Source organism: Hyaena hyaena, unplaced genomic scaffold (assembly GCF_003009895.1).
Source record: "Hyaena hyaena isolate Hyena2069 unplaced genomic scaffold, ASM300989v1 scaffold_284, whole genome shotgun sequence".
In the NCBI taxonomy this organism is placed as follows: domain Eukaryota; kingdom Metazoa; phylum Chordata; class Mammalia; order Carnivora; family Hyaenidae; genus Hyaena; species Hyaena hyaena.
In genome coordinates this window covers 653,985-679,958 of record NW_024080913.1, presented here as the reverse complement: position 1 = coordinate 679,958, position 25,974 = coordinate 653,985, and the positions used below count along the sequence as shown (strand labels likewise).

At 39.3% G+C, this 25,974-nt stretch overlaps 1 protein-coding gene across 5 annotated transcripts in view; it reads right to left on the bottom strand.

The window, feature by feature from the left end:
- Positions 1-25,974, bottom strand: part of RPRD2 (regulation of nuclear pre-mRNA domain containing 2) — an 89,887-nt gene that overhangs the window by 30,761 nt on the left and 33,152 nt on the right. For 3 of the 5 annotated variants that reach the window (XM_039246238.1, XM_039246240.1, XM_039246241.1), the window contains exons 2-7: positions 16,520-16,649; positions 5,409-5,509; positions 4,468-4,545; positions 2,923-2,975; positions 2,260-2,386; positions 62-237 (exon numbers count right to left, since the gene is read on the bottom strand). In XM_039246238.1, coding sequence (XP_039102169.1) covers positions 62-237; positions 2,260-2,386; positions 2,923-2,975; positions 4,468-4,545; positions 5,409-5,509; positions 16,520-16,649 — 665 coding nt within the window. The remainder of the gene's footprint in view (positions 1-61; positions 238-2,259; positions 2,387-2,922; positions 2,976-4,467; positions 4,546-5,408; positions 5,510-16,519; positions 16,650-25,974) is intronic. The other 2 variants (XM_039246239.1, XM_039246242.1) reach the window with 1 other exon arrangement.

Sequence of the window (25,974 nt, the reverse complement as noted above, 5' to 3'; positions counted from 1 at the left end):
AGTTAACAGCCGCTGGTCTCTGGTAAGCAATCGATGCATGTTAGCTTTAATTATTACTTACATTGGCCACCACCTTCACTTCTTTGTATTGTGCTTCGTAGAAAATTCCAGCATTTTCCAGTGCTTCTGTTAGCGAGGGCCCATTTTTCACCTGCTTATCTAAACCATTCACAAATTCCTCAAGTTTGGAACTTGCCTCTTCAAATTCTTTGGAGAACTTCTTTCCACCTGTCTTATCTAAAATAACAGGAAATAATTGTTTCAGCATAAAACAGAAAACGTAAAAAAATTAATCTTTTGAAGAAAAACCCTCTTTACATAATTTGTGAATCTGTTCTTAGCTGTGTTAGTATGTAATATTCTTAGCCTCAGTTCCACCTGAAAGGAGCTTCTCCAAATCACAAAACCCACAAAGCATATTATAAAAACAATTCATGGGAACCTGCCCGAGTGCAGCGAGGAGTGTGTGTCACAAGGCCCCTGTAATTAAGGTGAAGAAAAGAAAGTTCAGCTAAACCAAAGTCTGTTGATTGTTTTTCCTCGAAAACTGGAAGCTGAGCTGCTAATCAGGAGTAACTGAATGAGGCTCTATTCTATTCTTCACGTAGACTCACCATGGAATGAGAGCAAATGGAGGTTGAGAAAAGTCAAAATGAAGTGACCTCTGTGTGTATCACGCTAAAAATTCTTCTTTCCCATCTGAAGATCCCTGATAACTTGTTATCAGAAGAGTACAAACCATGAATTGCTTTTTCAACAACAGTGATTACAAATGGTTACTAACTCTCTGAAGTCTTTCCCAGACACTACCAGAATATGGCTTCAGATGTGGGTAGAAATTTTGGCTTTGCTTTTTACCAACCGTATAACTTGTGCAAGCTACCTCTCTCTCTATGAAGCCTCAGACTTGTGTACAAAATGGAGCTTTTTAATATGCTTCTGGGTTGTTTAATACCTTCTGGGTGAGGATTAAATTAGATAATGATCGTTAAATTTAAAGTATGGTGCAAAGGGGCACCTGGGGGGCTCAGTCGGTTAAGCATCTGACTTTAGCTCACATCATCTCACGGTTCGTGAGTTCAAGCTCTGCGTCAGGCTCTATGTTGACACCTGAGAGCCTGAAGCCTGTTTCAGATTCTGTGTCTCCCTCTCTCTCTGCCTCTCCCCGACTTGCACTCTGTCTCTGTCTCTCAAAAATAAAGATATGTTAAAAAAAATTCTTTTTAAAGTATGGTGCAAGAACAAAACAGGCACACAGAATGATAGCTGGCAGCCATTTACTCATGATTTCAAAAATATTTATCAAATGCCTGTATGTAGCAGGCACTGCTATAGGCACTAGGATACAGCAAGGAACAAATAAGGATAATTTCTACCTTCATGAGACTTACATTCTAGTATGTTATTTAAGTTTATTTATTTTGAGAGAGAGAGAAAGCCTGAGTTGGGGAGGGGCAGAAAGACAGGGAGAGAGAGAATCCCAAGCAGGCTCCATGCTGTCAGCTCAGAACCTGATGTGGGGCTTGAACCCATGAGCCGTGAGATGATGACCTGAGCCCAAGTCGGACACTTAATTGACTGAGTCCTCTGGGTGCCCCTTTAATTATTATTTTATGATTATATAGCTTACAACCTAAGGAAAAGAAAGCAACTAACTAGATTTTATGGAGCACTGCACTGACCTTATTAAAGAACATACCCAGGAGCGCCTGGGTGGCTCAGTCAGTTGAGCATCTGACTCTTGATTTTGGCTCAGGTGATGATCGCAGGGTCATGGGATCAAGTCCCGCGTCAGACTCTGTGCTGAATGTGGAACCTACTTAAGATTCTTTCCCTCCCTCCTTCTGACCCTCTCCCCAGCTCGTGCTCTCTCTCTAGACTAAACTTTAAATAGTAAAGAATATACCCAAACCACATTGTCACATGTGTGGAATACATTTGTCTATATATAACCCAATACAGCAAGAAAGCACTAGAAGTGAGGAAAAGGACAAAATTGTTTTTATTATTCTTTTTAGATTTATTGAGAGATACAATTAACATACAACACGGTGTAAGTTTGAGGTATACAATGTGAAGGACAGAACTTTACTTGTGAAATTTATATGCATGAAGTCACTACCTGGAAAATCAGAAGTGCCACAACTGTTGTCCAAAATCTAAGGTTCTCTTTAGGGGAGAGGTCAGTCTGATCATTGAAAAATAGCAGATCTGGGAACAAAATATGAGGTATTCTACTTAAAAAGATGTAAGCATTACCTTTTAAACACTTGAGAGTTTCCGTACTGCACACATCCACCCTCATTGTTGATAGCTGTTTTTCCTTCAATTCGATCTGATCTTCTGAGCGCTTGTACAGCAACAGCTCTTCAATGAGGGCCTGGGACTGAGGACAGAGCAGAGCCAGATCTCATGTGTCAAATCACTCATTTACTCAATCCTTTCCCATTAACATAAAACATGTCTAAAACCTAACAAAACCGAGAGAACCAATATTCATACCAAACCCACATTTTTAGTTATATACTTTAAAAGATCCTTTCCTTGATCATTCAAAGCTAATTGATGCATACAAGGTTAAGACTAAGTCAAAGGTCCATTTATATCTTCTTTAAATTTTAATTAGATAAATATAGTTAACTCTAAGCAAGTTCTAACTTAGTCGTGCTTCCCCAAAGGATGAAGCCCTTGTCGGGGGCCTTGGTACAGAACTTGCTTGGTAATAGATATTCTGGAAGAAGGTTAATTCTTCCATTAGGGCAACACATAAAACTCCAAGAAATCTGATCGCAATCGAGATTCCTTCAGAATAGTTCAAACTTGTTTAAAATATAATTGATGTACAACTGAATAAAAATAAATTTTACTGGACTATATGGGGTGAATAAAGCTTTGGCACATTAAATGAATTCTTTAACTTACTCGAAATTCTGCAACTATCTTAGACTTGAGAGCAGCCTTTGGATTCGTGGATGCTGTTGAATTAAACAAAAGGTCATTAAGAATACAGACACAAAAAGTTGAGGAAAATTTTCAAGTTTGTAATTAAGGGTGTACTTATGAACATATGTCAAATATGCATATTTAAGTAATAACATAATTCCTAGTAAGTATTCCTATAATATTTCATATTCCTTGAATATTCATATTCCTCAAACATGAAATTTAAACACTTCCACGCATGGCCAATATCAAAATGTATTATTTATTTATTTTTAAGATGTTTATTTTGAGAGAAAGAACACAAGCAGGGGAGGGGCAGATCAGGGGCAGAGGAACAGAGGATCCAAAGCAGGCTCTGTGTTGACAGCAGCGAGCTCGATGTGGGACTTGAACTCATGAACCGCGAAATCATGACCTGAGCTAAAGTTGGACGCTTAACTGACTCAGCCATCCAGGTGCCCCAAAAAATATACTATTTAGATATGTCTAACCTACTTACCTCCAACAAACCCTTTAAATCATAAAGCCTTAGATTCTGAGATACATGAAGTACCTTTTTTCCTAGTCTGAGTGTAAGAGGATCTCAATACTTCCAATCAGGAGTGTTCAAGAGCGGGACTTCCAATTAATCCTGAGCACTGGCTGAAGAAAATTACTTACAAACATCAACTCTATTCCTACGATTTAAACTTTGGATTTCTTTTTCTGCTGACTCAATTCACAGCAAAATCAGGCAGGGAAAGTTCTAAGTCCATTACCATTGTGGTTCAACTTTGGCTGACATGATGACTCTTGTTGTTCCTAAGCATGCAACTTACGACCAAAAGGATGTCAGAGGACTCCCTGCATCAAGAGGAGTATCACATGCTTGCTGGAATAACACCATCCCACGTGTCTTGTTTTACCTCCCAATTCTGTCTTCTACCTTGTTCCCTCCACACCTTCCAGTCCTTCTCAATATTCCTCAGCTTGACCCACAGCAGCCTATCACATGCAATACTCCCTGGATCTCATGCTGGGTAAACACGACAAACACAGCAGGAGCTCCTGTTAGAGAATGGGCTTCTGGCCACGATTTGAGGCCCAGGTCTAATCTGGCAGTGTCCCCAAATCTGAAGGATTTCATGGCTCCCACATATATGCTTCTTAATGCCTAGTCTCCTCTTCAGCTCTGCTGTTTAATGGCTGCCTCTACCTTCATGTATCTTTCAATCTGAGAGTCAGCCTGGCCACTATCAAGCATTTTTCTTCTTTCACTCCCCCAACTACTTTTGAATCTTTGCTCATTTAAACCCCTTTTCTGCATTTCCTTTGCTTAAAAGAAGGGTTTTTTGTTTTGGTTTGGTTTTTTTAAAGAAGTAACTCCATGATGGCTTGTTTAGGAGAAGTCTGGGTCACTCTCCCAGGCCTGGGAAACACGGGCTTCCCCATGGTGTATGCCAGGTACGATGTCAAATGGTCTACATTTTCTTCTGCTCCAAAAAGTGGAGGTAATTTTATATTAGTTGAGATTTTGTTCCTTACTTTGTGATTTCTTCCACTGCTTATTCGGTTGTTTGTTCAGATTTTCTTTCAGCTGCTTCTGAGTTTTGAAAGTGGTACCTGGAAAACATTTCAGTTTTTGCAATCTGGCATTACGGGAAGCTGCTCTGTCTGTCCACTTCAGTGTCAGAGTTGTAGCATTGAAAAAAGGCAATCCGAGACTGTGTGTTGTTTCTTTGTCTTTCATTTTTATAAAAACATTAAAACACCCACCATATCTAAGAAGCTGTCAAATAGACGTGACTTCTATCATCAATAAAATTACTGATTTTTGAGAAGAATAGGGTAGGACGCTTAAAAATACTAGTTAACACATTCAAATGAAGAATTTAACAGCTTCGTAGAAGTTGTTATTTTTAAAGCAAATTTCTAGTCCAATAATGATCATGGTGTCAGATATCACCAACTTCCATTTAATGACTCAAGTAAATGCATCTAATATTGTAACTAAATAACTTTTTAAAAATAAGTACACAACTTACTGCAAATGTAAACCAAAACAGAGACTGAAGAATGCTCAGTATATATGCTTAATATCAAATAGCTTACTAGAAATTGAAACCTCGTCAAAAAAAATCCTCCAACAGTAAGTGGACAGGCCAGTAATTGTTAAACACAAAAACATGAATAGTTTAGAATGCTCAAAGTAAAATAACCGTTGGAAAATGATCAGATAGCCATCATCAGGTAATATGTGTGACTTTCTCTAGTCAATACAAACAAAATCCAACCCTCCCCAAACCAATTCTATTTAAATTTTAATTCAAACAGATTTTTGTAAGTATTTAATTTTAAATAAATAGGGCCCAATCCAAAACTTTATTTTTCATTGTCAAACAGTAGGATTAGATCTATAAAATATATATAATTTTAAAGACTCAATGATTTCTTTTTCTTTTTTTAAGGAGAGAAAATACACTTACTCAAAGCTTCTCTCAGTGCCATTATCATTTCCTCTGGGTACACATTTCTGTCTTCCCAGATTTTGAAGATTCGTTCTATAGACTTAGACACAGATGGATCCCTGAGAAGAAAAAGTGACAGAGGAATGTAAAACTGTGAATTTATATCTCAAACCAAAAATCTGGAAATTATTTTCCAAATGTCTTCTGATGTTTAAGATTTTTGGGGGGTGGGGGCGTCTGGGTGGCTTGGTTGGTTGAGTGTCTGACTCTTGATTCTGGCTGGGGTAGTGATCCCAGGGCTGTGGGATTGAGCCCTGCATTAACACCCCGCTGAGCATGGAGCCTGTTCAAGATATTCTCTCTCTTTCTCTCTCCCCCCAACCCTCTCCCCTGCTCGTAAGTTCTCTAAAAAAATTTTAAAAAACTTTTTATTCATACAGTGTCTAGTAGGACTAAAATCTTAAGTACTCTTTCAAAAAATTTTTAATTTTTAAAAATTGAAGTACAATTGACACACTTTATTTAAAAAAATGTTTTTAAATGTTTATTTATTTTGGGGGGGGGAGAGAGAGAGAGAGAGGACAGTGTGAGCAGAGGAGGAGAAGAGAGAGGAGACACAGAATCTGAAGCAGGCTCCAGGCTCTGAGCTGTCAGTACAGAGCCTGATATGGGGCTTACATGAAATCATGACCCGAGCTGAAGTCGGACAGTTGACCAACTGAACCACCCAGGTCCCCCGACACACTTAATTTTTAATTAAAAGTATAGCTGATACATTAAGGTCGTAAACATTCTTTTTTAATACTTTTTACCAATAGCGTTTATGAGGCTATGGATAGTGCGCTAAGCCTTCTGACAGATATAGTTATGAGGGCTGGTCCGTGTGTGCTCACTGAGGTAACTGGCATCCAAAAGACACAGTGTATTTAATAAAATGAAACCTAATATGGGAGCATCTGGTCCCCACACCAGCTATACTAGTACAGGATGAAAGCACAGTGTTTGGCTATAAAGTGCACTTTTTCTTTTTCTTTTATTTATTTTTTAAAATTAATGTTTATTTTTATTTTTGAGAGTGAGACAGAGCATGAACAGGGGAGGGGCAGAGAGAGAGAGGGAGACACAGAATCCGAAGCAGGCTCCAGGCTCCGAGCTATCAGCACAGAGCCCAACATGGGACTCGAACTCACCAACTGTGAGCTCATCATCTGAGCTCAAGTCAGATGCTTAACTGACTGAGCCACCGAAGGGCCCCTAAAATGTGCTTTTTCTTAAAGGTACAGTTGAAAATAATCATGAATCAATCATGTACGGTAACAGTTTTCCAAAAGCTATAACCTTATACCACAAGGAAACATCTAGAACGAGGGAGGAGAGGAATATCACTTTTCTGTTTGCTTTACAGATAGGAGTTCTGCGTCAGGTGGTTATCTTACTTTAAGGAGGAAAACTGTTAAAGTAAAAGTATTTGATTACTAGGAAGCAAAAATTAAATAGTTATCAGGAAGGAAAATTTAAAATCGTGTCTTACCTTGAAACTGTAAATAAAGAAAAACAATGCAAAACAAACAAAAAGACAAAATGGGAACTTAACCTCTCCCAGGTGAATCCACCAACCCACATGGAGACTGAAAATAAAAAACTGAGCGATTCAAGCAGAAGACTCTACAAATCTGTGTTCACAAAAGACTTTATAACCAAATGACAGCATGTATAGGAAAGAGAAAATTGTATTAAACTTCTAGAAAATAGTAGTTTCTACAGATTTATGAATCAGGACATGCTATTTTCATTTCTTATTTTTCATGCTGATAATCTTCTTCTCATATATATAAACATATATATAAGCACATATAATATTTATACAGTAATAAGTAATATTTATAGTAGTATATAGTATAGAAGTATGTTATATATTATAAACACTATTATATATATTATATATAATATATACATTATACTATACATAGTATATGTATACATAACACTGGAAAAATTATGGGAAAGTATAAAGAAAAACTTGACTCATTTTCACCAATGGAGACTTACAGTCTACCAACTTCAGTATTACTATCTTTTAGTCTTTGTTTCCCCTATGGATGCTACTACTGTATATTAAACCAATTTTATATCGTGTGTGTGTGCATAACTGTATTCTGTTCTTTTCGTTTAACAAAACAAGCATTTCCCAATGTTCCAATCAATTCTTTAAAAAATTACTTTTTAATTTTTTATGTTTATTTATTTTTTTTTTAAGGTTTTTATTTATTTCTAGGAGAGAGAGAGAGAGAGACAGCGTGAGCAGGGGAGGGTCAGAGAGAGAGGGAGTCACAGACTGAAACAGGCTCCAGGCTCTGAGCTGGCAGTCAGCACAGAGCCCGACGCGGGGCCCGAACCCACGAACCGCGAGATCATGACCTAAGCGAAAGTCGGACACTTAACCGACTAAGCCACCCAGGCGCCCCATAATTTTTTATGTTTATTTTTGAGACAGGGAGAGAGAGAGCAAGTACAGAGGAAGGGCAGAGATAGAGGGAAACACAGAATCTGAAGCAGGCTCCAGGCTTTGAGCTGTCAGCACAGAGCCTGATGCAGCGATCGAACCCATGGACCATGAGATCATAACCTGAGATGAAGTTGGACACTCAACCGACTGAGCCACCCAGGCGCCCTTAAAAATTACTTTTATAAGGACTATACTCTATCATGTAACTGTTCCAAAATTTATCACCTCCCTACTGTTATGTATACTTAGGGTTATTTCTAGATTTGTTACTACTAGATTTGTTACTATAATTAATATACAATAAGTATTTTTTGATCAAAGTTTTTCTCCTTAACAATGCCAAAATGTTTTTTCTAAGAAGGTTGTACCAATATACACTCCAATCACCAGTATAAATATATTGTTCCACCAAACTTCTGCAGCAATGGTTGGACTCACTTCAATTTGTTTTTGTAATTCAATCTAAATTTAACCATTTCCCCCTTCTTAAAAATTTTTTTACTCTCAAAAATTTCATTATACTTAAAAGTAGAATCACCCAAGATCCAAAAAAATTATCAAGATTTTGCCTCATTTTCTTCATCTATCTTTTCTCTGTTCTACTATTTTTTTCCTTCTTTTTTCAAACTGAAGATTTTTTAAAGTTTATTTATTTTTGAGAGTGTGTGAGAGAGAGAGTGAGCAAGCAAACACAGGCAGGGGAGGAGTAAAGAGAGAAAGAGGAAGACAAAGAATCTGAGACAGGCTCTAGGCTCTGAACCGACAGCACAGAGACCAACGCAGAGCTCGAATACACGAACTGTGAGATCATGACTTGGGCTAAAGTTGAATGCTTAACAGACTGAGCCACCCACATGCCCCAAACTGAAGGCTTATTTATTTATTTTTTATTTTAGAGAAAGAGAAAGAGCATGCATGAGTGGGCGAGAGGGGGAAAGGGAGAGAGAGAATCTTAAGCAGGCTCTACACTCGGCAGGGAGCCAGACATGGGGCTCGATCTAACTAACCATGAGATCTTTTTTTTTTTTAATTTTTTTAATGTTTTATTTATTTCTGAGAGAGAGAGAGAGAGAGACAGCGTGAGCAGGGGAGGGTCAGAGAGAGAGGGAGACACAGAATCTGAAGCAGGCTCCAGGCTCTGAGCTAGCGGTCAGCACAGAGCCCGACGCGGGGCTTGAACCACGAACCGTGAGATCATGACCTGAGCTGAAGTCAGATGCTTAATGGACTGAGCCACCCAGGTGTCCCTAACCGTGAGATGCTGACCTTAGCTGAAATCAAGAGTCGGAGGCTTAACTGACTGAGACACCCAGGCACCCCAAGATTTTACTGTTAAGTAATCTCTACACCCAATGTTGGGCTCGAACTCGTAACCCCGAGATCAAGAGTCACATGCTCCATCAATAACCAGGCAGGTACCACTTTGTTGAAATACAGTAAGACTTTGGTTTGCCAGTATGGTTCATTCTGGAAACATGCTTGTAAACCAAAGCACTTGTACAGCAACATGAATTTCAAGAACCATTAGCTCAGCTGTGATCATGTGACATTCAGCATCACGTACTATTCATATTGCAAGACATCGCTCATTTATCAAGTTAAAATTCATTAGAAATGTTTGCTTATCTTGAGGAACACTCACAAAACACGTTACTCACAATCCAAGGTTTTCCTGTATTTTACAGCAAATCCCAGCTACTGTGTCCTTTTGCCCCTGCTCTAAAAATTCTAAAATTTTGTTATACAACAACAGGGCTACCACCATGCCTGATAAAATTAACAATAGTTCACTGGTATCATCTACATTTGTTCTATAAGCAAATTTCCTTAAATGTTTTAAAAATGTCCATTTATGGTTGGTTTGTTTGAATTGGGATCCAAAGAAGGTCAACACATTGCATTTGCTTATGTCTCTTAAATCTCTTTTATTTTTATTTTTTTTAAAGGTAATGCCATTCTTTTTTTTTTTTTTTTTAATGTTTTATTTATTTCTAGGAGAGAGACAGCATGAGTAGGGGAGGGTCAGAGAGAGAGGGAGTCACAGACTGAAACAGGCTCCAGGCTCTGAGCTGGCAGTCAGCACAGAGCCCGATGCGGGGCTTGAACCCACGAACCGTGAGATCATGACCTAAGCGAAAGTCGGACGCTTAACCAACTAAGCCACCCAGGCGCCCCTCTTAAATCTCTTTTAATCTAGAGCAATTAGATTACATCGTTCTCAGTATTATTCCGATGCCATTCAGTGATGCTGTGGACCAGGGGTCAGCTGTGCAGAACATTCCACACTCTGGCTTTATTTATTTGCTTCTCTTGTTGTCATGTAACTTGTCCCACTAATGCCTGAATTTCTTCTAGATGAAAATTATTTGCATGATATACATGCTTAAATCTGGGGGAGTGAATACTTAACTAATGACACTACATACTCTATACTGCATCCTATCAGGACATACACAGGTCTGGATATTCCACCTTTAATAACACTAAGACTGACCAAGAGAATGAGGTAATATTTTCTCTTGTGAACTGTGTCTATCTGCTCACTAGCATTTTAGTGTTTATCTAAGGATTAAATAAGTCTTATATATAAAATATTAATTATTTTGCCAACATTACAAATAATTTTCCCCATTCTGCACTTTAATTTTTAAGTTACATTTTAAAACAATTTTCTAGTATTTTTTTAAGTTTATTTTGAGGTGGGGAGGGGCAGAGAGACAGAAAAACTCAAACAGGGCAGAGTCTGATGCAGGGCTCGAACCCACAAACTGCAAGATCATGATCTGAGCTAAACTTAAGAGTAGGATGCTTGGGGTGTCTGGGTGGTTCAGTTGAGCGGCCTCTGACTTCATTCAGCTCAGGTCACGATCTCATGGTTGGTTAAGTTTGAGCCCCGTGACGGGCTCTGTGCTGACAGCTCAGAGTCTGGAGCCTGCTTTAGATTCTGTGTCTCCTCTCTCTTCTCACTGCCCCTCCCCAACTGGCACTCTGTGTATGTATCTCTCTCTCTCAAAAATAAACATTAAAAAGATTTATAAGAAAAAAAAAGTAGAATGCTCAACCAACTGAGCCACCCAGGTACTCTGTAAAACATCTAATTTTATGTTTTTATTAAAATTTTTTTTTCATGTTTGTTTATTTTTGAGAGAGAGAAAGGGAGATCCAGAGTGCAAGTGGGGGAGAGGCAGACATAGAATCCAAAGCAGGTTCCAGGCTCTGAGCTGTTAGCACAGAGCCCAATTCAGGGTTCAAACTCACAAACCCACAAACCACAAGATTATGACCTGAGCCAAACTCAGACGCTTAACCAACTGAGCCACCCAGGCACCCCACAATACATAATTTTATTTTATTTATTTTATTTTAATGTTTATTTTTGAGAGAGACAGAACACAAGTGGGGAAGGGGCAGAGAGAGAGACACACACATACACAATCCGAACCAAGCTCTAGGCTCTGAGCTGTGAGCACAGAGCCTGACGTGGAGCTTGAACCCACGGACCGCGAGATCATGACCTGAGCCACCCAGGAGCCCCTATTTACATAGTTCATTTAAAATCTACTAGGTATTAGAGTCACGCTCTAATCTAAACAGATCTCCCATTAATTGTTCCAATATCATAACTTCTCTTTTCCTTAGATTTACTGTGTTTCTCCTAGTATATATTCAATTATTAAACTTTTCATAGGATGCAAATTCTGTTCCGTTAATCCATTTTTACATTATACAGTTGACCCTTGGACAAGTTGGGGAGATTAGGAGTGCCAAACTCAAATCCCTGCAGTTAAGAATCCACACGTAAGTTCTGATTCCCCATAAACTTATTAACTAAAGCCTACTGTTGCCTTACCAATAACAAATACAGTTAATTAACACATATTTTGTATGTTCTATGTATTATATACTGTATTCTTATAATAAAGTAAGCTAGAGGGGCCCCTGGGTGGCTCAGTTGGTTAAGCATCTGACTTCAGCTCAGGTCATGATCTTGCAGTTAATGAGTTCAAACCCTGTGTCAGACTTTGTGTTGACAGCTCGGAGCCTGGAGCCTGCTTCAGAATCTGTGACTCCCTCTCTCTCTCTGCCCCTCCCCTGCTCATGTTCATGCTCATACTCTGTCTCTCAAAAAATAAATAAATGTTAAAAAATTTTTTTAAATAATAAAGTAAGCTAGAAAGAATGTTATAATCATAATGAAGAGAAAGACATTTATATACTTTACTGACTGAACACTATCCAGGTATAAGGGGGCCCAAGCAGGTCAAACCCATGTCATTCAAGGGTCATTATAGCTCTCACAACATTTCTTATATTCTCGCTTGGTTGTAAATTTAGGGTAATGCTAAGTTCCAAAAGAGAGAAAGTGTTGGTATTTTTAATTTGAATTATATTATGCTGCTATATTAATTTGGAGAAAGTATTCTCCATTAACACTGAAGAATTATCAACACATTATTCCTCACTGTAGCGAAGCATTAATATTTATGAATTTGTATTCAACATTCCCAAATAGAATTTATTCATAAAGGTTTCAACATATCCTATTAAGGCTATTCCTAAATATCACATACATTTTATTGCTGGTACGACTCACCATCCCTCCTGTGACTAACTTCTCAGACTAAAAGTGACTCAGAAGTTTGTTGATGGTAAATTATCTCGCTTTTGTTTCTCTGGGAGTATTTTTGTATGGTCTGAACGGTTCTTGGAAGTAGTTTTCCTTTGTATCTATAAATGCTATAAAATGCTTTTCATAACTGCCACCTGCATCCAAAGTTCCTATTGAGAAGTCTGTTGTCAATCTAATTGTAAGCTTTTATATGCGATGTCTTTCTGTCTTCTCTTTGGCATTGTTTTTTGTTTTATTGTGGTAAAATAAAACTTGCCGTTTTAGCCATTTTTTAAATGTGTAACTCAGTGGCATTAATTATATTCACAATGTTGTACAACCACCAGCACTATCTATTTCCAAAATTTTTCATCATCCTAAACAAAAACTCTAAGGGCACCTGGGTGGCTCAGTGGCTGAGTGTCCAACTTTTGATTTCGGCTCAGGTCATATCACGGTTTGTAAAATCAAGTCCCACCTCAGGTGCTGTGATGACAGCCTGATAGCACCGAGTCTGCCTGGGATTCTCTCTCTCTCTCTCTCTCTCTCTCCCCCTTTTTCTCTCTGCCTCTCCCCTGCTCATGCTTTCTCTCTCTCAAAATAAACATTAAGGAAAAAACAAAAAACAAAAAATCAGAAACTCTGTACCTATTAAACAATTAATTCCCCGTTACTCCTTCCCCCCAGCTCCTAACAACTTATCTTTATTGTCGCCATGGATATGCTTATTCTAGATATGTTTTTTTTTTAATGTGTGTTTCTTTTTTTTTTTTTTAATGTTTTATTTATTTCCAGGAGAGAGAGAGACAGACAGACAGACAGACAGACAGCGTGAGCAGGGGAGGGTCAGAGAGAGGGAGTCACAGACTGAAATAGGCTCCAGGCTCTGAGCTGGCAGTCAGCACAGAGCCCGACGCAGGGCTTGAACACGAACCGCGAGATCATGACCTAAGCGAAAGTCGGACGCTTAACCGACTAAGCCACCCAGGCGCCCCTTTAATGTGTATTTCTAAGAGAGAGAGCACACACATGCACACAAGTTGAGGAGGGGCAAAGAGGGGGTGGGGACAACGGATCCAAGTCAGATACTTAACCTGAGCCGAAGTCGAACGCTTAACCAACTGAGCTACCCAGGTGCCCTTCATCTTAACCATTTTAAGTGTGCAGTTCAGTAGTGTCAAGGACATTCACACTGTTGTACAATCAACGTCCACAACTCTCTTAACTGACTAAGCCATCCAGGTGCCCTTAGATATGTTACAATAAGTGCAATTATACATCTGTCCTTTTGTGTCTGGCTTATTTCAGTATGTTTTCAAAGTTCATCCACATTGTAGCACATATTAGAACTCCATCCTATTTCAAATTTTAATTTTTTATAATTTACAATTTATATCCTAGCCAGCATATGATGCAACAATGATTTCAGGAATAGATTACTTAAGCTCCTCACCCATTTAGCCCATCTCCCCTCCCACAATCCCTCCAGCAACCCTCTGTTTGTTCTCCATATGTTCTCTTATGTTTCATCTCCCTCTCTGTTTTTTTTCTTTAAATCATGCTTTATTTTGATTTCTAGGCACATATCTTTATTTCCTAGAAGTAATTTTTTAGAATTTTACTTATTTTTTAAAAATTTTCATCCAAGTTAGTTAGCGTATAGCACAACAATGATTTCAGTAGATTCCTTAATGCCCCTCACTCATTTAGCCCATCCCCCCCACAAATCCACCAATGACCCTCTGTTTGTTCTCCATATTTAAGAGTCTCTTATGTTTTGTCCCCCTCCCTGTTTTTATATTATTTTTGCTTTCCTTCCCTTATGTTCATCTGTTTTGTATCTTAAAGTTCTCATATGAGTGAAGTCACAAGATATTCGTCTTTCTCTGATTAATTTCGTTTAGCATAATACCCTGTAGTTCCATCCACGTAGTTGCAAATGGCAAGATTTCATTCTTTATGATTGCCGAGTAACACTCCATTGTATATACATACGACAGCTTCTTCATCCATTCCTCCACTGATGGACATCTGGGCTCTTTCCATACTTGGGTCACTGTCGATAGTGCTGCTATAAACATTGGGGTGCGTGTGCCCCTTCGAAACAGCACACCTGTATCCCTTGAACAAATACCTAGTAGTGCCATTGCTGGGCTGTAGGGTAGTTCTATTTTTAGTTTTTTGAGGAACCTCCATACTGTTTTCCAGAGTGGCTGCATCAGTTTGCATTTCCTCCAGCAGCGCAAAAGAGATCCTCTTTCTCTGTGTCATCGCCAACCTCTGTTGTGGCCTGAGTTTTTAATGTTAGACATTCTGACAGGTGTGAGGTAGTATCTCAGTGTGGTTGTGATTTGTATTTCCCTGATGATGAGTGATGCTGAGGATTTTTTCATGTGTCTGTTGACCATCTGGATGTCTTCTTTGGAGAAGTGTCTACTCATGTCTTCCATTTCTTCACTGGATTATTTATTTTTTAGGTGCTGAGTTTGATAAGTTCTTTATAGATTTTGGATATAACCCTTTATCTGATATGTTGTTTGCAAATATCTTCTCCCATTCCGTCAGCTGCCTTTTGCTGCTTACCGTTTCCTTCACTGTGCAGAAGCTTTTTATTTTGATGAGGTCCCAATAGTTCATTTTTGTTTTGGTTTCTCTTGCCTCCAGAGATGTGCTGAGTAAGAAGCTGCTGTGGCCAAAGTCAAGTTTTTGCCTGCTTTCTCCTTGAGGATTTTGGTGGCTTCCTGTCTTACATTTAGGTCTTTCATCCATTTTGAGTTTATCTTTGTGTATGGTATAAGAAAGTGGTCCAGTTTTCCCAGCACCACTTGCTTAAGAGATTCTCTATCTCCCACTGAATATTCTTTCCTGCTTTGTCAAAGATGAGTTGGCCAGACGTTTATGGGTCCATTTCTGGGTTCTCTATTCTGTCCCACTGATCTGAGTGTTTTTGTGCCATATTTTAGACAATTTCTTAACTACTTTGGGCTTCAGTTTTCTCATTTTGTAAAAAGAAATAATAAAATTCAATCTGCTTCCCTGCAAAGTTGGTTACCGTGACTTTTAAATAACATTTGTATAACAATTTTGAATTTATAACCTGTTTTCACGCAAACTATGGGAGATCAAGAATCACATACTATACTGAGACAACCACGCACCCTATTTTATGTACGGTGACATGTGTATAAATTATATGGATTGTTCCATATAATTATTTACCCTCCAATTAGGCATGTGTGTCTCTTAAACCAAATAAACTACTTGCAAATACGGATGAAACACAGGAAAACACTATTAATACAGAGTAAAAGTAAGATTAAATGTTAAAGTATTCAAGCACTTTGGGAAACACTGCATACAATTTCCCTAAGGATAGAATAAATCAGTATGAGGTTGGGAATAAATATTTCCTTATCTCTTTAATTACACAGATGTCACAGAGGGGGCAAGATTTCAGGAAGACTCTGAAAGAAGAAAGAAAATGTGTAAAAAGAATACGAAAACCAAAGAAACAGTTGCAAAGTACTACCAACCAGAGTATGACCATGCGATATATATGGTCAAGGTAGGAGAGAAGAGAGAGTAAATAACAAAGAAGCTCTCAAAAAGCAAAGAAAGAAGGGCACCTGGTGGCTCAGTTGGTTAAGTGTCCAACTTTGGCTCAAGTCATGATCTCAGGGTTTGTGAGTTTGAGTGCCACTTCAGGCTCTCAGCTGTCAGCAGAGAGCCTACTTCAGATCCTGTCTCCCTCTCTCTCTCTGCCCCTCCTCAATTGTTCTCTCTCTCTTTCTCAAAAATAAATAAAAACATTAAAAAAAAAAGAGAGACAATAAAGAATGTTTAAAAGAAAAATGTGTGTATTAGTGGGAAAGTTATGTGAACCATTTGAGCCAAATATCCTTGGAGCTTCAAGCATGTAGAACTATTAACAATTCTTACTAACAGGTAAAAAGGGGAACTAAAATCCCAAATTTTCTAAGCTTAGACCTCAAAATTCAGTAACAATTTACTTACTTCACTAGAGCAGCTGCTTCAGGAAGGACATCAGCGAATGATTCACGGAAAATGATTGCGTTTTTCCTTTTGCAGTTCTGGATGACATCATTAGCAAGGTAAAAGAGATTCAAACGGTGGGGATAGGCAGCTAGAAATGACAAAAGACAATAAATTAAACCAAACAAATCAAATTATCAACTTATTCCAAATAGTGTTCTCACACTGTGTAAACTATTATATGGGTGTCTAGCAGATAAACAGGAAAATGAATTAATGGGTCAATTTATTGAAATTGGTGCCTAACACCCTTGACTACTTCAGGTTAATTTTCTGTTCAAGGTGCTCCTTGGGTAGGTTTCCATTTCACTTTGTAGATGTTTGGCACTAAAAAATTCATTATCTATGGAGAAGCCAACATGATATTGTTCTCCCAAACATTTCGAAAGATAAACTCTGTTGAAGTTCAACCTACAGCAAATACGCCAGGCTTAATGGAAAGAGTATGGGCTTTAGAACCATCCAGATGGTGACCACAGGCAAACCGCCTAACCTTCTCTACGTTATTACTGTAGATAGACTCTTTTTTTTTTTAATGTTTTATTTATTTCTGAGAGAGAGAGACAGACAGACAGACAGCGTGAACAGGGGAGGGTCAGAGCGAGAGGGAGACACAGAATCTGAAGCAGGCTCCAGGCTCCGAGCTGTCAGCACAGAGCCCAGTGCAGGGCTCGAACTCATGGAAGGCAAGATCATGACCCAAGATCATGACCCGAGATCATGACCCGAGCAGAAGTTGGACACTCAACCCTGACTGAGCCACCCAGGCGCCCCTCAGGCTCCCCTTCTATCTGTTCATCAACTTCATCAAGATCTAAGTTCCTTCTGTATTTTCTCTAACTTTACAGTCACTTTTTTAACTCAATTTTTTTCTCTATCAATTCCACAGTCTTTGATTATTTAAACCATTCTTTTATCAAAACCGTCATTTTCTTTTCCTCCTCTCCCCTAATTTAGCCTTTCTAGTATATGCATTCAACAAAATCCTAAATCTGGATCAACCTAACTAAATACTTTTACTACACCTTTATTTCTGCTCCTGTTGTGCTCAAGAAAAATCATACCCCTAGGAGGACTGAAACGATATAAATCTAGTCTCCTTCAACTGGTCCTTGACACGATGCTACAGTTCTTCCACATGTTCTTAATCAGCATCCTCTCTCATCCGCTGTAAGAGTGATTTCAAATTTTTACCACTCTTGTCAAGCCCCTTGTCTCATCACATTCCTTCTCACAGAGAAAGCAGAAGTCATTAGATGGAAATTTATATAAAGTATGCTCTCATTTATGCTGCCACCACTCCACTCAAACAGCAATTCCCAAGGTTACCAGTAAATTCCAAATTATTAAGCCCAATGAAAAATTTTAAATGTCACTTCTTTGTGGCTTCTGGCACACAGAATAGTCCCTTAAGGTAATTCCTCCTTCGGTTTCTGTCACAGACACTTTCCTGGTATCCCTACCTCTCTGGTTCCTTCTCCGTATACATACACATCTACATACATGCGTAGACCGGCTGCTCCGCCCGTGACCATCCTCCTTTAAATGCTGAAGCTCCCCAGGGTCCTCTCCTGAGCACTCCATTCACCCATGGCGTAATGTTTTAAGATTTCAAGTTTCAAGTCCGATAGTTTGTTCCATTCCTGATCTGTCACTTATTAGCTTTGGGGTTTCTTACACTACTTAACTCTCCTATATTATATTTTCTTTTTCTTTGTAAAATGACAGCTTCATAGAGTTATAAGAATTAAATGAAGGCACCTGGGTGGCTCAGTTGGTTATCAACCAACTTCAGCTAAGGTAATGATGTCACAGTTTGTGAGTTTGAACCCTGTGTCAGGCTCTGTGCTGACGGCTAAGAGCCTGGAGTCTGCTTCAGATCCTGTGTCTCTGTCTCTCTCTGCCCCTCCCCCACTCATGCTCTGTCTCTCTCTCTCTGTCAAAAATAAACAAACATTAAAAATTTTTTTTTAAAGAATTAAATGAAACAATGTATGTAAAGCATTCAGGATGGTGCTTAGCACCCAGAAAACAGCTGCTATCTGCATAATCATCCACTTCTACCGCTTTAGCCCCCACCACCTGTGTGTCAATGACTCCATGTCCACAGACACCACACCTGGATTTCCCTTAATCAGTCAATGTACACATCCATGGCCAAGTCTCAGAGGCACCTTGAACTTGATTTTTCAATATTTTATTACTAATCTTCCTCCTCTCCTGTTACTGCTCCTGTATCTAGCCAGAATTCTGACAATCTTTTTGGACTCTTCATACTTCCTATGAGACCCTCACCACATTTGATAAATCTCCAAGTCCAGCCAATTTTGACTCCAATAATATTTGTCAAGTTTATCCCCTCTTTTCCTTCTCTTCTTGCTATTGCTCTTTGCTAGGTTTGTCACCTTTTACCTGGACTACTGCAGCTCCTAACTGGTTAGCTTGCCTCTAAACTTGGTCCCCTCAAGTTTACTCTTTCAATTGCTAAATTCGCTTCTAACATGCAAACGTTATCCAATTCCTTCTCTTATGGAATCCATCAAGGACTTCCAACTACTTACTGAAAAAGGTCTAAACACCTTAGTCTCCATTTTATGATCTGGAGCTTACCTTCTTTCAGTTTCGTCGCTTTCCCTTCAAAGTTTTATCTTTAATAGATCTCCCAGTTTCCAGAAACTTGCATGTGCACTTACTCTCTCTGAATTTTCCTTTTCTAAGAGAACCCATCCTAAATATCTTGTGTTTTCTACTCATCCATAGGAAAAAGTCCAAAATTTTAAACCTAATTCATGTCAGGCTTTGGTCCCCACCCCCCATCTCTACTTCTTCCCCAAACAAACCTCCCCAAACTATTTTAATGCAATTTCTTCTCAATGCAAAACCTACACTCTATAGTCAAATCACTACAGAAAGCCTGAAGAATGAGAACAAGTGGCTGAGGCAGTCTGTGAAGATGCTGAAAGGCAGTAGGACTTGAGAAGACTCATCCTGAGTGCCTTCCAAACCGCACACAGTTCTTGCTTTCCTGTTCAGTCTCAGCTTGAGCCACTCTCTTACAACTGCAGTTTAGTGCTCATCATCGAGCCGCACTTTCTACCCTTGTCTTACCACCCATTTCAACAGGCAAATTCCTTTTCCTCCTTCAAATCTCAGCTTACATGTGACATCTTCCTTGCAGCTTCCCGACTCCGTAAGATAAGGCCTTTAGTGCATCCTGAACTCACACCTGTCATACATTTATCACACTGCAGTGTACGTCTCTGCATTTTCCACTAGAGCATAAGCTCCCTGAAGGCTGCAATTTTGTCCTGTTTACTGCTAAGTCCTCAATGACTACTTGAGAGTCTGGCAGGTGCTTAAATGATATATGTTAAATGTCTGATGAAGAGATTAAATTTTTGTAGGCAGTAAGAGTTTTCTATGTGCTAAACATTTCTAAAGATGATACATACTTTTACTTAATTTATTTTGAGAGAGAGAGAGAGAGAGAGAGCGAGTGAGCAGGGGACAGGGGCAGAGGGAAAGAAAGAGGAATCTTACGTAGGCTCCACACTCAGCACAGAACCCGATGCAGGGCTCAATGCCTCGACTCTGGGATCATGACCTGAGCTGAAATCAAGAGTCAGACACTCAACTTACTAAGCCACTCAGGTGCCCTAAGATGATACAAATACTAACTGATACCCTTACAACAACCCTATGAGGTTGGATACTGTTATCTCCACTAACAGATGAAGTGACGTGAATTGTCCATAGTCACAGTTAGTAAGTAGTGAAGCTGGAATTTAAATTCAAACAATCTGGGGGCGCCTTGGTGGCTCAACTGGTTAAACGTCCAACTTTGGCTCAGGTCATGATCTCACGACTCATGGGTTTGAGCCCCAGGTCCCACTCTGTGCTGACAGCTCAGAGCCTGGAGCCTGCTTCGGATTCTGTGTCTCCCTCTCTCTCTGCCCCTTCCCACCTTGCACTCTGTCTCCCTCTCTCAAAAAAAGTAAGTATTAAAAGAAATTAAATACAAGGATTCTGGCTCCAAAGTCTACATTCTTAATCACTACCGATTTTTTTTTTCTTTTTTCTTTTTTTTTAGTTTTACTTTAGAGAGAAAGAAAGTACAAGCTGGGGAAAGAGGCAGAGGGAGGGAGGGAGACAGAGGAAGAGGTGTGGGGGGTGGGAGAGAATCCCAAGCAGGTTCCATGCCCATCTCAGAGTCCAACACAGGGCTTGATCCCACGAGAGATCATGACCTGAGTCAAAATCAAGAATCAGACACTTAGTCGACTGAGCCACGCAGGCGCCCCAATCATTACCTATTTCTATTTGTGTCTCAGACCAGGACATAGCTTTGGCTGGAGGAACAGTGGGAGAATAGGCAAAGATGACAAATTCTGAGGGTTACTATATATTGAGCTAAGAAAGTTTTTTTTTGTTTTTTTTTTTTTTGAGCTAAGAAAGTTTTAACCTTCATTATGTGGCTAACAAATATCATGAAGTTTATATAAAGAAGTGTGTTTTAGAAAAAGCTGCAGGTCATTTTATTGTTAGAAATAATAAAATGAGCTAATAACAGCAAGGAAGCAACTAGACAAATCTATAAGGTGAGATATTCTGCAGGCAACTGGCCCAGTGTCATGAACAAATCAGCAACATAAAATGTAGTGGAGAGATTAAGGGACTCAAGGGACAAAATAATCTGATATAATTAATCTGTGTTCCTGAACTGCACAGAGGTTTGGACTAATCATTTGTAAATGACATTTCTGGATCAACTAAAGAAATCTGAATATGGTCTGGGATTAGATAAAATGAAAATTTACTAAAATGGAAATTAAAAAAAACAACCATTATCTGCTCAATACCTAGAAGGCTATGGATGAAATAAAAACTCTGATAATTAAAACTTTTATTTTTTTATTTATTTCTGAGAGAGACAGACAGTGTGAGCAGGAGAGGGTCAGGGAGAGAGGGAGATACAGAATCTGAAGCAGGCTCCAGGCTCTGAGCTAGCTGTCAGCACAGAGCCCGACGTGGGGCTCGAACCCATGAACCATGAGCTCATGACCTGAGCCGAAGCTGGACACTTAAAGGACTGAGCCACCCAGGCGCCCCCCACCCTTTTCTTTTAGGATTTTAAAACTTTTTTAAAATAAAGAGTCAACGTCTTAAAAAAAAACCGTAATTACAGTGATTTCATGTTAGAAAAAAATCCGTGAAAGAGATTAGAAAGAATATGGAATTCAGTTTTAACAGTATTAATCTCTATATTCTTTTTGTTTGCCTGTATTCTAATTTTCTATAATACATATTTGCTGCTTCCAAAATAACAGGTTATATGGAAACAGAATCATCTTGGCCCAGAAAATTTAACTCTTTGTCCTGAAGTAATCTGCATTTTGGCCTGGACCTCTGCTCTGAACTGCAGACTCAAATACCCGACTGCCTCCCCCATGCCTCCTCCTGCATGTCTAAGTCACAGCTCAGACTCAACACGTGACCTTCCAATCTCCTCTCCTCCTATGCTCTTCTCCATCCTAGTAAAAGGTGTTTCTTCTGGTGGCTTTTTTCAGCCAAAAATCTTGAGTCACCTTTGACTTCACTTTCTCTCTTTTTAAAAATATTTTATTTATTTTGAGAGAGAGACAGAGCACATGCTCCCAACATGAGACGTGGCAGGAGGGGAGGGACTGAGGGAGACGGAGAGAGAGTCCCCAGTGGGCTCCACGCTGTCAGCGGAGAACCCCATGAGGGGCCCAATCCCACAAACCTGTGAGCTCATGACGTGAGCCAAAATCAAGAGCTGGATGCTTAGCTGACTGAGCCACCCAGGCTCCCCTCTTCTTTCTCTTTCATATTCCACATCCAAACTCACAATGTGGATCTCATTAATGATACCTTCAGGAAGTTACAAATGTGGAAAGGGGGAAGATTAGAATAAACCCTGCTGTGTTGGGACTGTACCTGGAGTCTTGGTATAAACCTCATAGTTATACACAGAAATACACAAGGAAGAAATGCCTGGTATACATGTGTGTATACATACAACTATTTCCTAAATCTTTACACTGAAAGGCCTAGAAGTGATAATATCCCAATATCTAATATCTGGATCTTGGTTTCAAAGGGCTTCTTGGAGAACTGGCTGACTGCAGGCCAGGAAAGAAGGTACAAGAGCTTGGAAATCTTGAACTACAAAGTAAAAAAGTACTCAAAGAATGATGTCAAAATGACACACCCACTACCTTTGAGGGGTTCCCACTGGCCAAATCTATGGAACAGATAAGGGTCAATATCAGTAATAGTGAAAGATTAAAACCACTGAATAAAACAGCCATCTGTGAATACATACTGATGTAAGTAATTAAATAAATAAACAGGTAAAGGGGGAAAGCCCTGCCTTATAATCGATCAAATGCCAATTAATAAATATATAAGGAATGATGGCATTTAAAAAACAGCACTTTACAACCATCACAGTAAGAACTGACTCAAGTAACAATAATCAATGGACGCTAAAGCTAGAGAGAGAAGATAATGCAGAACAGGAGATGTATAAAGTCTCAAACTACTTCCCCACAAAATACTCACTTTACAGTAGAGAAACCTTACAGGCAAAAACCATCTTAACCAAGTGACAGAAGTTAACACACTATTAACAGGGCAGATCAACATTACATTCCTCCAAAGAGAATGAGTTAAGAACACAGCATCACTTCTGCAGTATGTTTGTCCAAAACTGCATAACCTGACTCTAATAATAAGGAAACATCAAACACAAATTTATGGATAGTTTACAAGTTACTGGTCCATATCCTTCATAAATGGCAAGGTCATGAAAGATAAGTAAAGACTGTTCGGACTGAAGAAAAATAAGGAGACACGTGTAGACTAACTGCTACACATGACCCTGGCTCTTTAAAGACCATGACTGGGATAAATGGCAAAGTTCAACCACAGTCTGTGGCGTCCATGGCAGTAATGCATCAGTTTCATTGCCCGATCCTGGTGATTCTGCAGATGCCGCACAACAATCGTGATGTACTAAACTGCACCTCCCCAAGATGCGAATGGTGAAGTCCTGAACCCCAGCGGGGGAGGTGGTCATTAAGGTTAAATGAGGTCATAAAGGTGGGGCCTTATAGGAAGAGAAGAATATTTCTATAGGAAGAGACACCAGAGAGCCCTCCTACCCCAACACCATGCCCACCATGTGAGGACAGTAAGAAGGGAGTATTCAATAGGGCATCATGGCTGTCTTATACTCTCAAACAGTTCAGCAAAAAAAAAGTGTGTGTATATGGAGAGGGCAATAAGAGATAGAGAAATGTTATTACTAGGGAATTCAGGTGGTCTTTGCATTGTATCCCAACTTTAACTTTGAAAGTATTTATTTACTTATTTATTTTTAATGTTATTTATTTATTTATTCCTTCATTCATTCATTTCTGAGAGAAAGAGAGACAGTGCGAGAAGGGGAGGGTCAGAGAAAGAGGGAGACACAGAGTCCGAAACAGGCTCCAGGCTCTGAGCTGGCTGTCAGCCCAGAGCCTGACGCAGGGCTCGAACCCATGAACCGTGAGATCATGACCTGAGCCAAAGTCAGCTGCTTAACCAACTGAGCCCCCCAGGCGCCCCATAACTTTGAAAGTATTTAAAACAAATTTTAAAAAATTCATAGACTCCAACTACTACTTAACATTTGTTGGTCTAAGCCATAACCATCTTCTGCCTGAATTACCATAGCAGCCTCCTAACCGGCCTCCCTGCTCCTACCTTTGCCTCACTTCAGTCTAACCTCAAGACAGAAGAGTGTTCCTTTTAAAATACAAACCTGATCATATTACCCCACTATTTAAATCCCTCCAATAATGGCTCCCCTCCTTAAAGATCAAAATCCTTACAAAGGCTTCTAAGTCCTAAACAATCTGACACCACATTATTTCTGATCCTCTGTCCTGACCACCATTCATTCCATTCTAGCCACCTCACTGAATAAGGCCTATGGCACACCTGACCTATAGAGGGTCACACCTGCTTGCTCTCTCTGTTTGGCACATTCTTCTCCCATACAGTCTCACGGCTTAGTCTCTCATTCTGTTTTTTCCCCCTCTCATTGCCTTTAAATCTTTGCCTAATGTCACTCTGTCAGTGGCTTCCTGGACTTCCCTGAACAGGAAAACTGTAACCTCAAACACCAGCACTCTGTATCACCTCTCCTCGTTTTATTTTCTCCAAACCACATAATTTCCCAATACACTATAATTTGATTAATTTTTTTGTCTGAGAATATAAGACAAATGAGAATATAAGCCTCCTGAAAGCAAGGATTTTTGCCTATTCCTGAATTCTCAGCCCCGTAGGACCAGGCCTAACACGTAGTAGGCTTTCAGTAACTTTTTCCTGAATGAATAAATTAGAAAGAAAGAGAAGGAAATACAAAGAAGAAAAGGAATGAAAAATGAGTAGCCTTCTATTCGGTTTTGTGGACAGTCCCTAAGGGCAGCTGGCTTCTCTGTAACTCTGTAGGATAGACAGGGGCTACACTTCATTTAAGGTACAGGTTAGGTATATTCTAGGGGCTGCCGCAGAAGTTCATCTAGATATAAAATCAGTGTTCTCACAACAGCAATTCCTCAACTGTCTACAAACTATGAACTCAATCCTTATTTTATCTTTATGAAGAAGGGAAAAGAGACGGACAATAGGAAAAGAAAGACCACTGATTCAAGTACCTTCGAAATAAATCTCCCACCCTGGTGGCAGGAGGATTAAATTATTTTTAAGTTTGTTTTTTTATTTATTTTGAGAGAGAGACAGAGAGAGGCAAAAACAGAGAATCTCAAGCAGGCTCTGCACAGTCAGCATAAAGCCCGAGGCAGGGCTTTGAACTCACAAACCATGAGATAATGACCTGAGCTGAAGTTGGATGCTTAATCAACTGAGCCACCCAGGTTCTCCTTAGATGATTTTTAACTTGAGTTAATATTAATATTTTATGTCTGCCCCACTTGTTCCAAAAATAGGTTAAGGAAACTGATGTAAAAAAGAGTGTTTTCAACCTGCGTGGTCTTTCCAGTACAGAGAATAAGAACTAGGGTTGAGTCAGAAGACCTGAATGGTGACCTTTGCAAAGGACTGATTTTCATTAGTTTTGGTCTGACTTCATTTGTAAACTGAGGATGTTGGGAAAGGAGAAACAAAAAAGAAGAAAGGGCTACATGAACAAAAACATTATTTCTAATTGTAGAAAAAGTAGAAGCCCTCTAGAGAATCAAAGTAAATACTTTGTAAAGGTGCATCCACAGCATGGGGTTGATAAGGAGGCATCTGTAAATAACACAGGTGATGCTTGTGTTAGAGTTAAGGAAAAACACAGGAGAGAAAAATGTACTTATACCATAAAGATGGAGGATTATTTT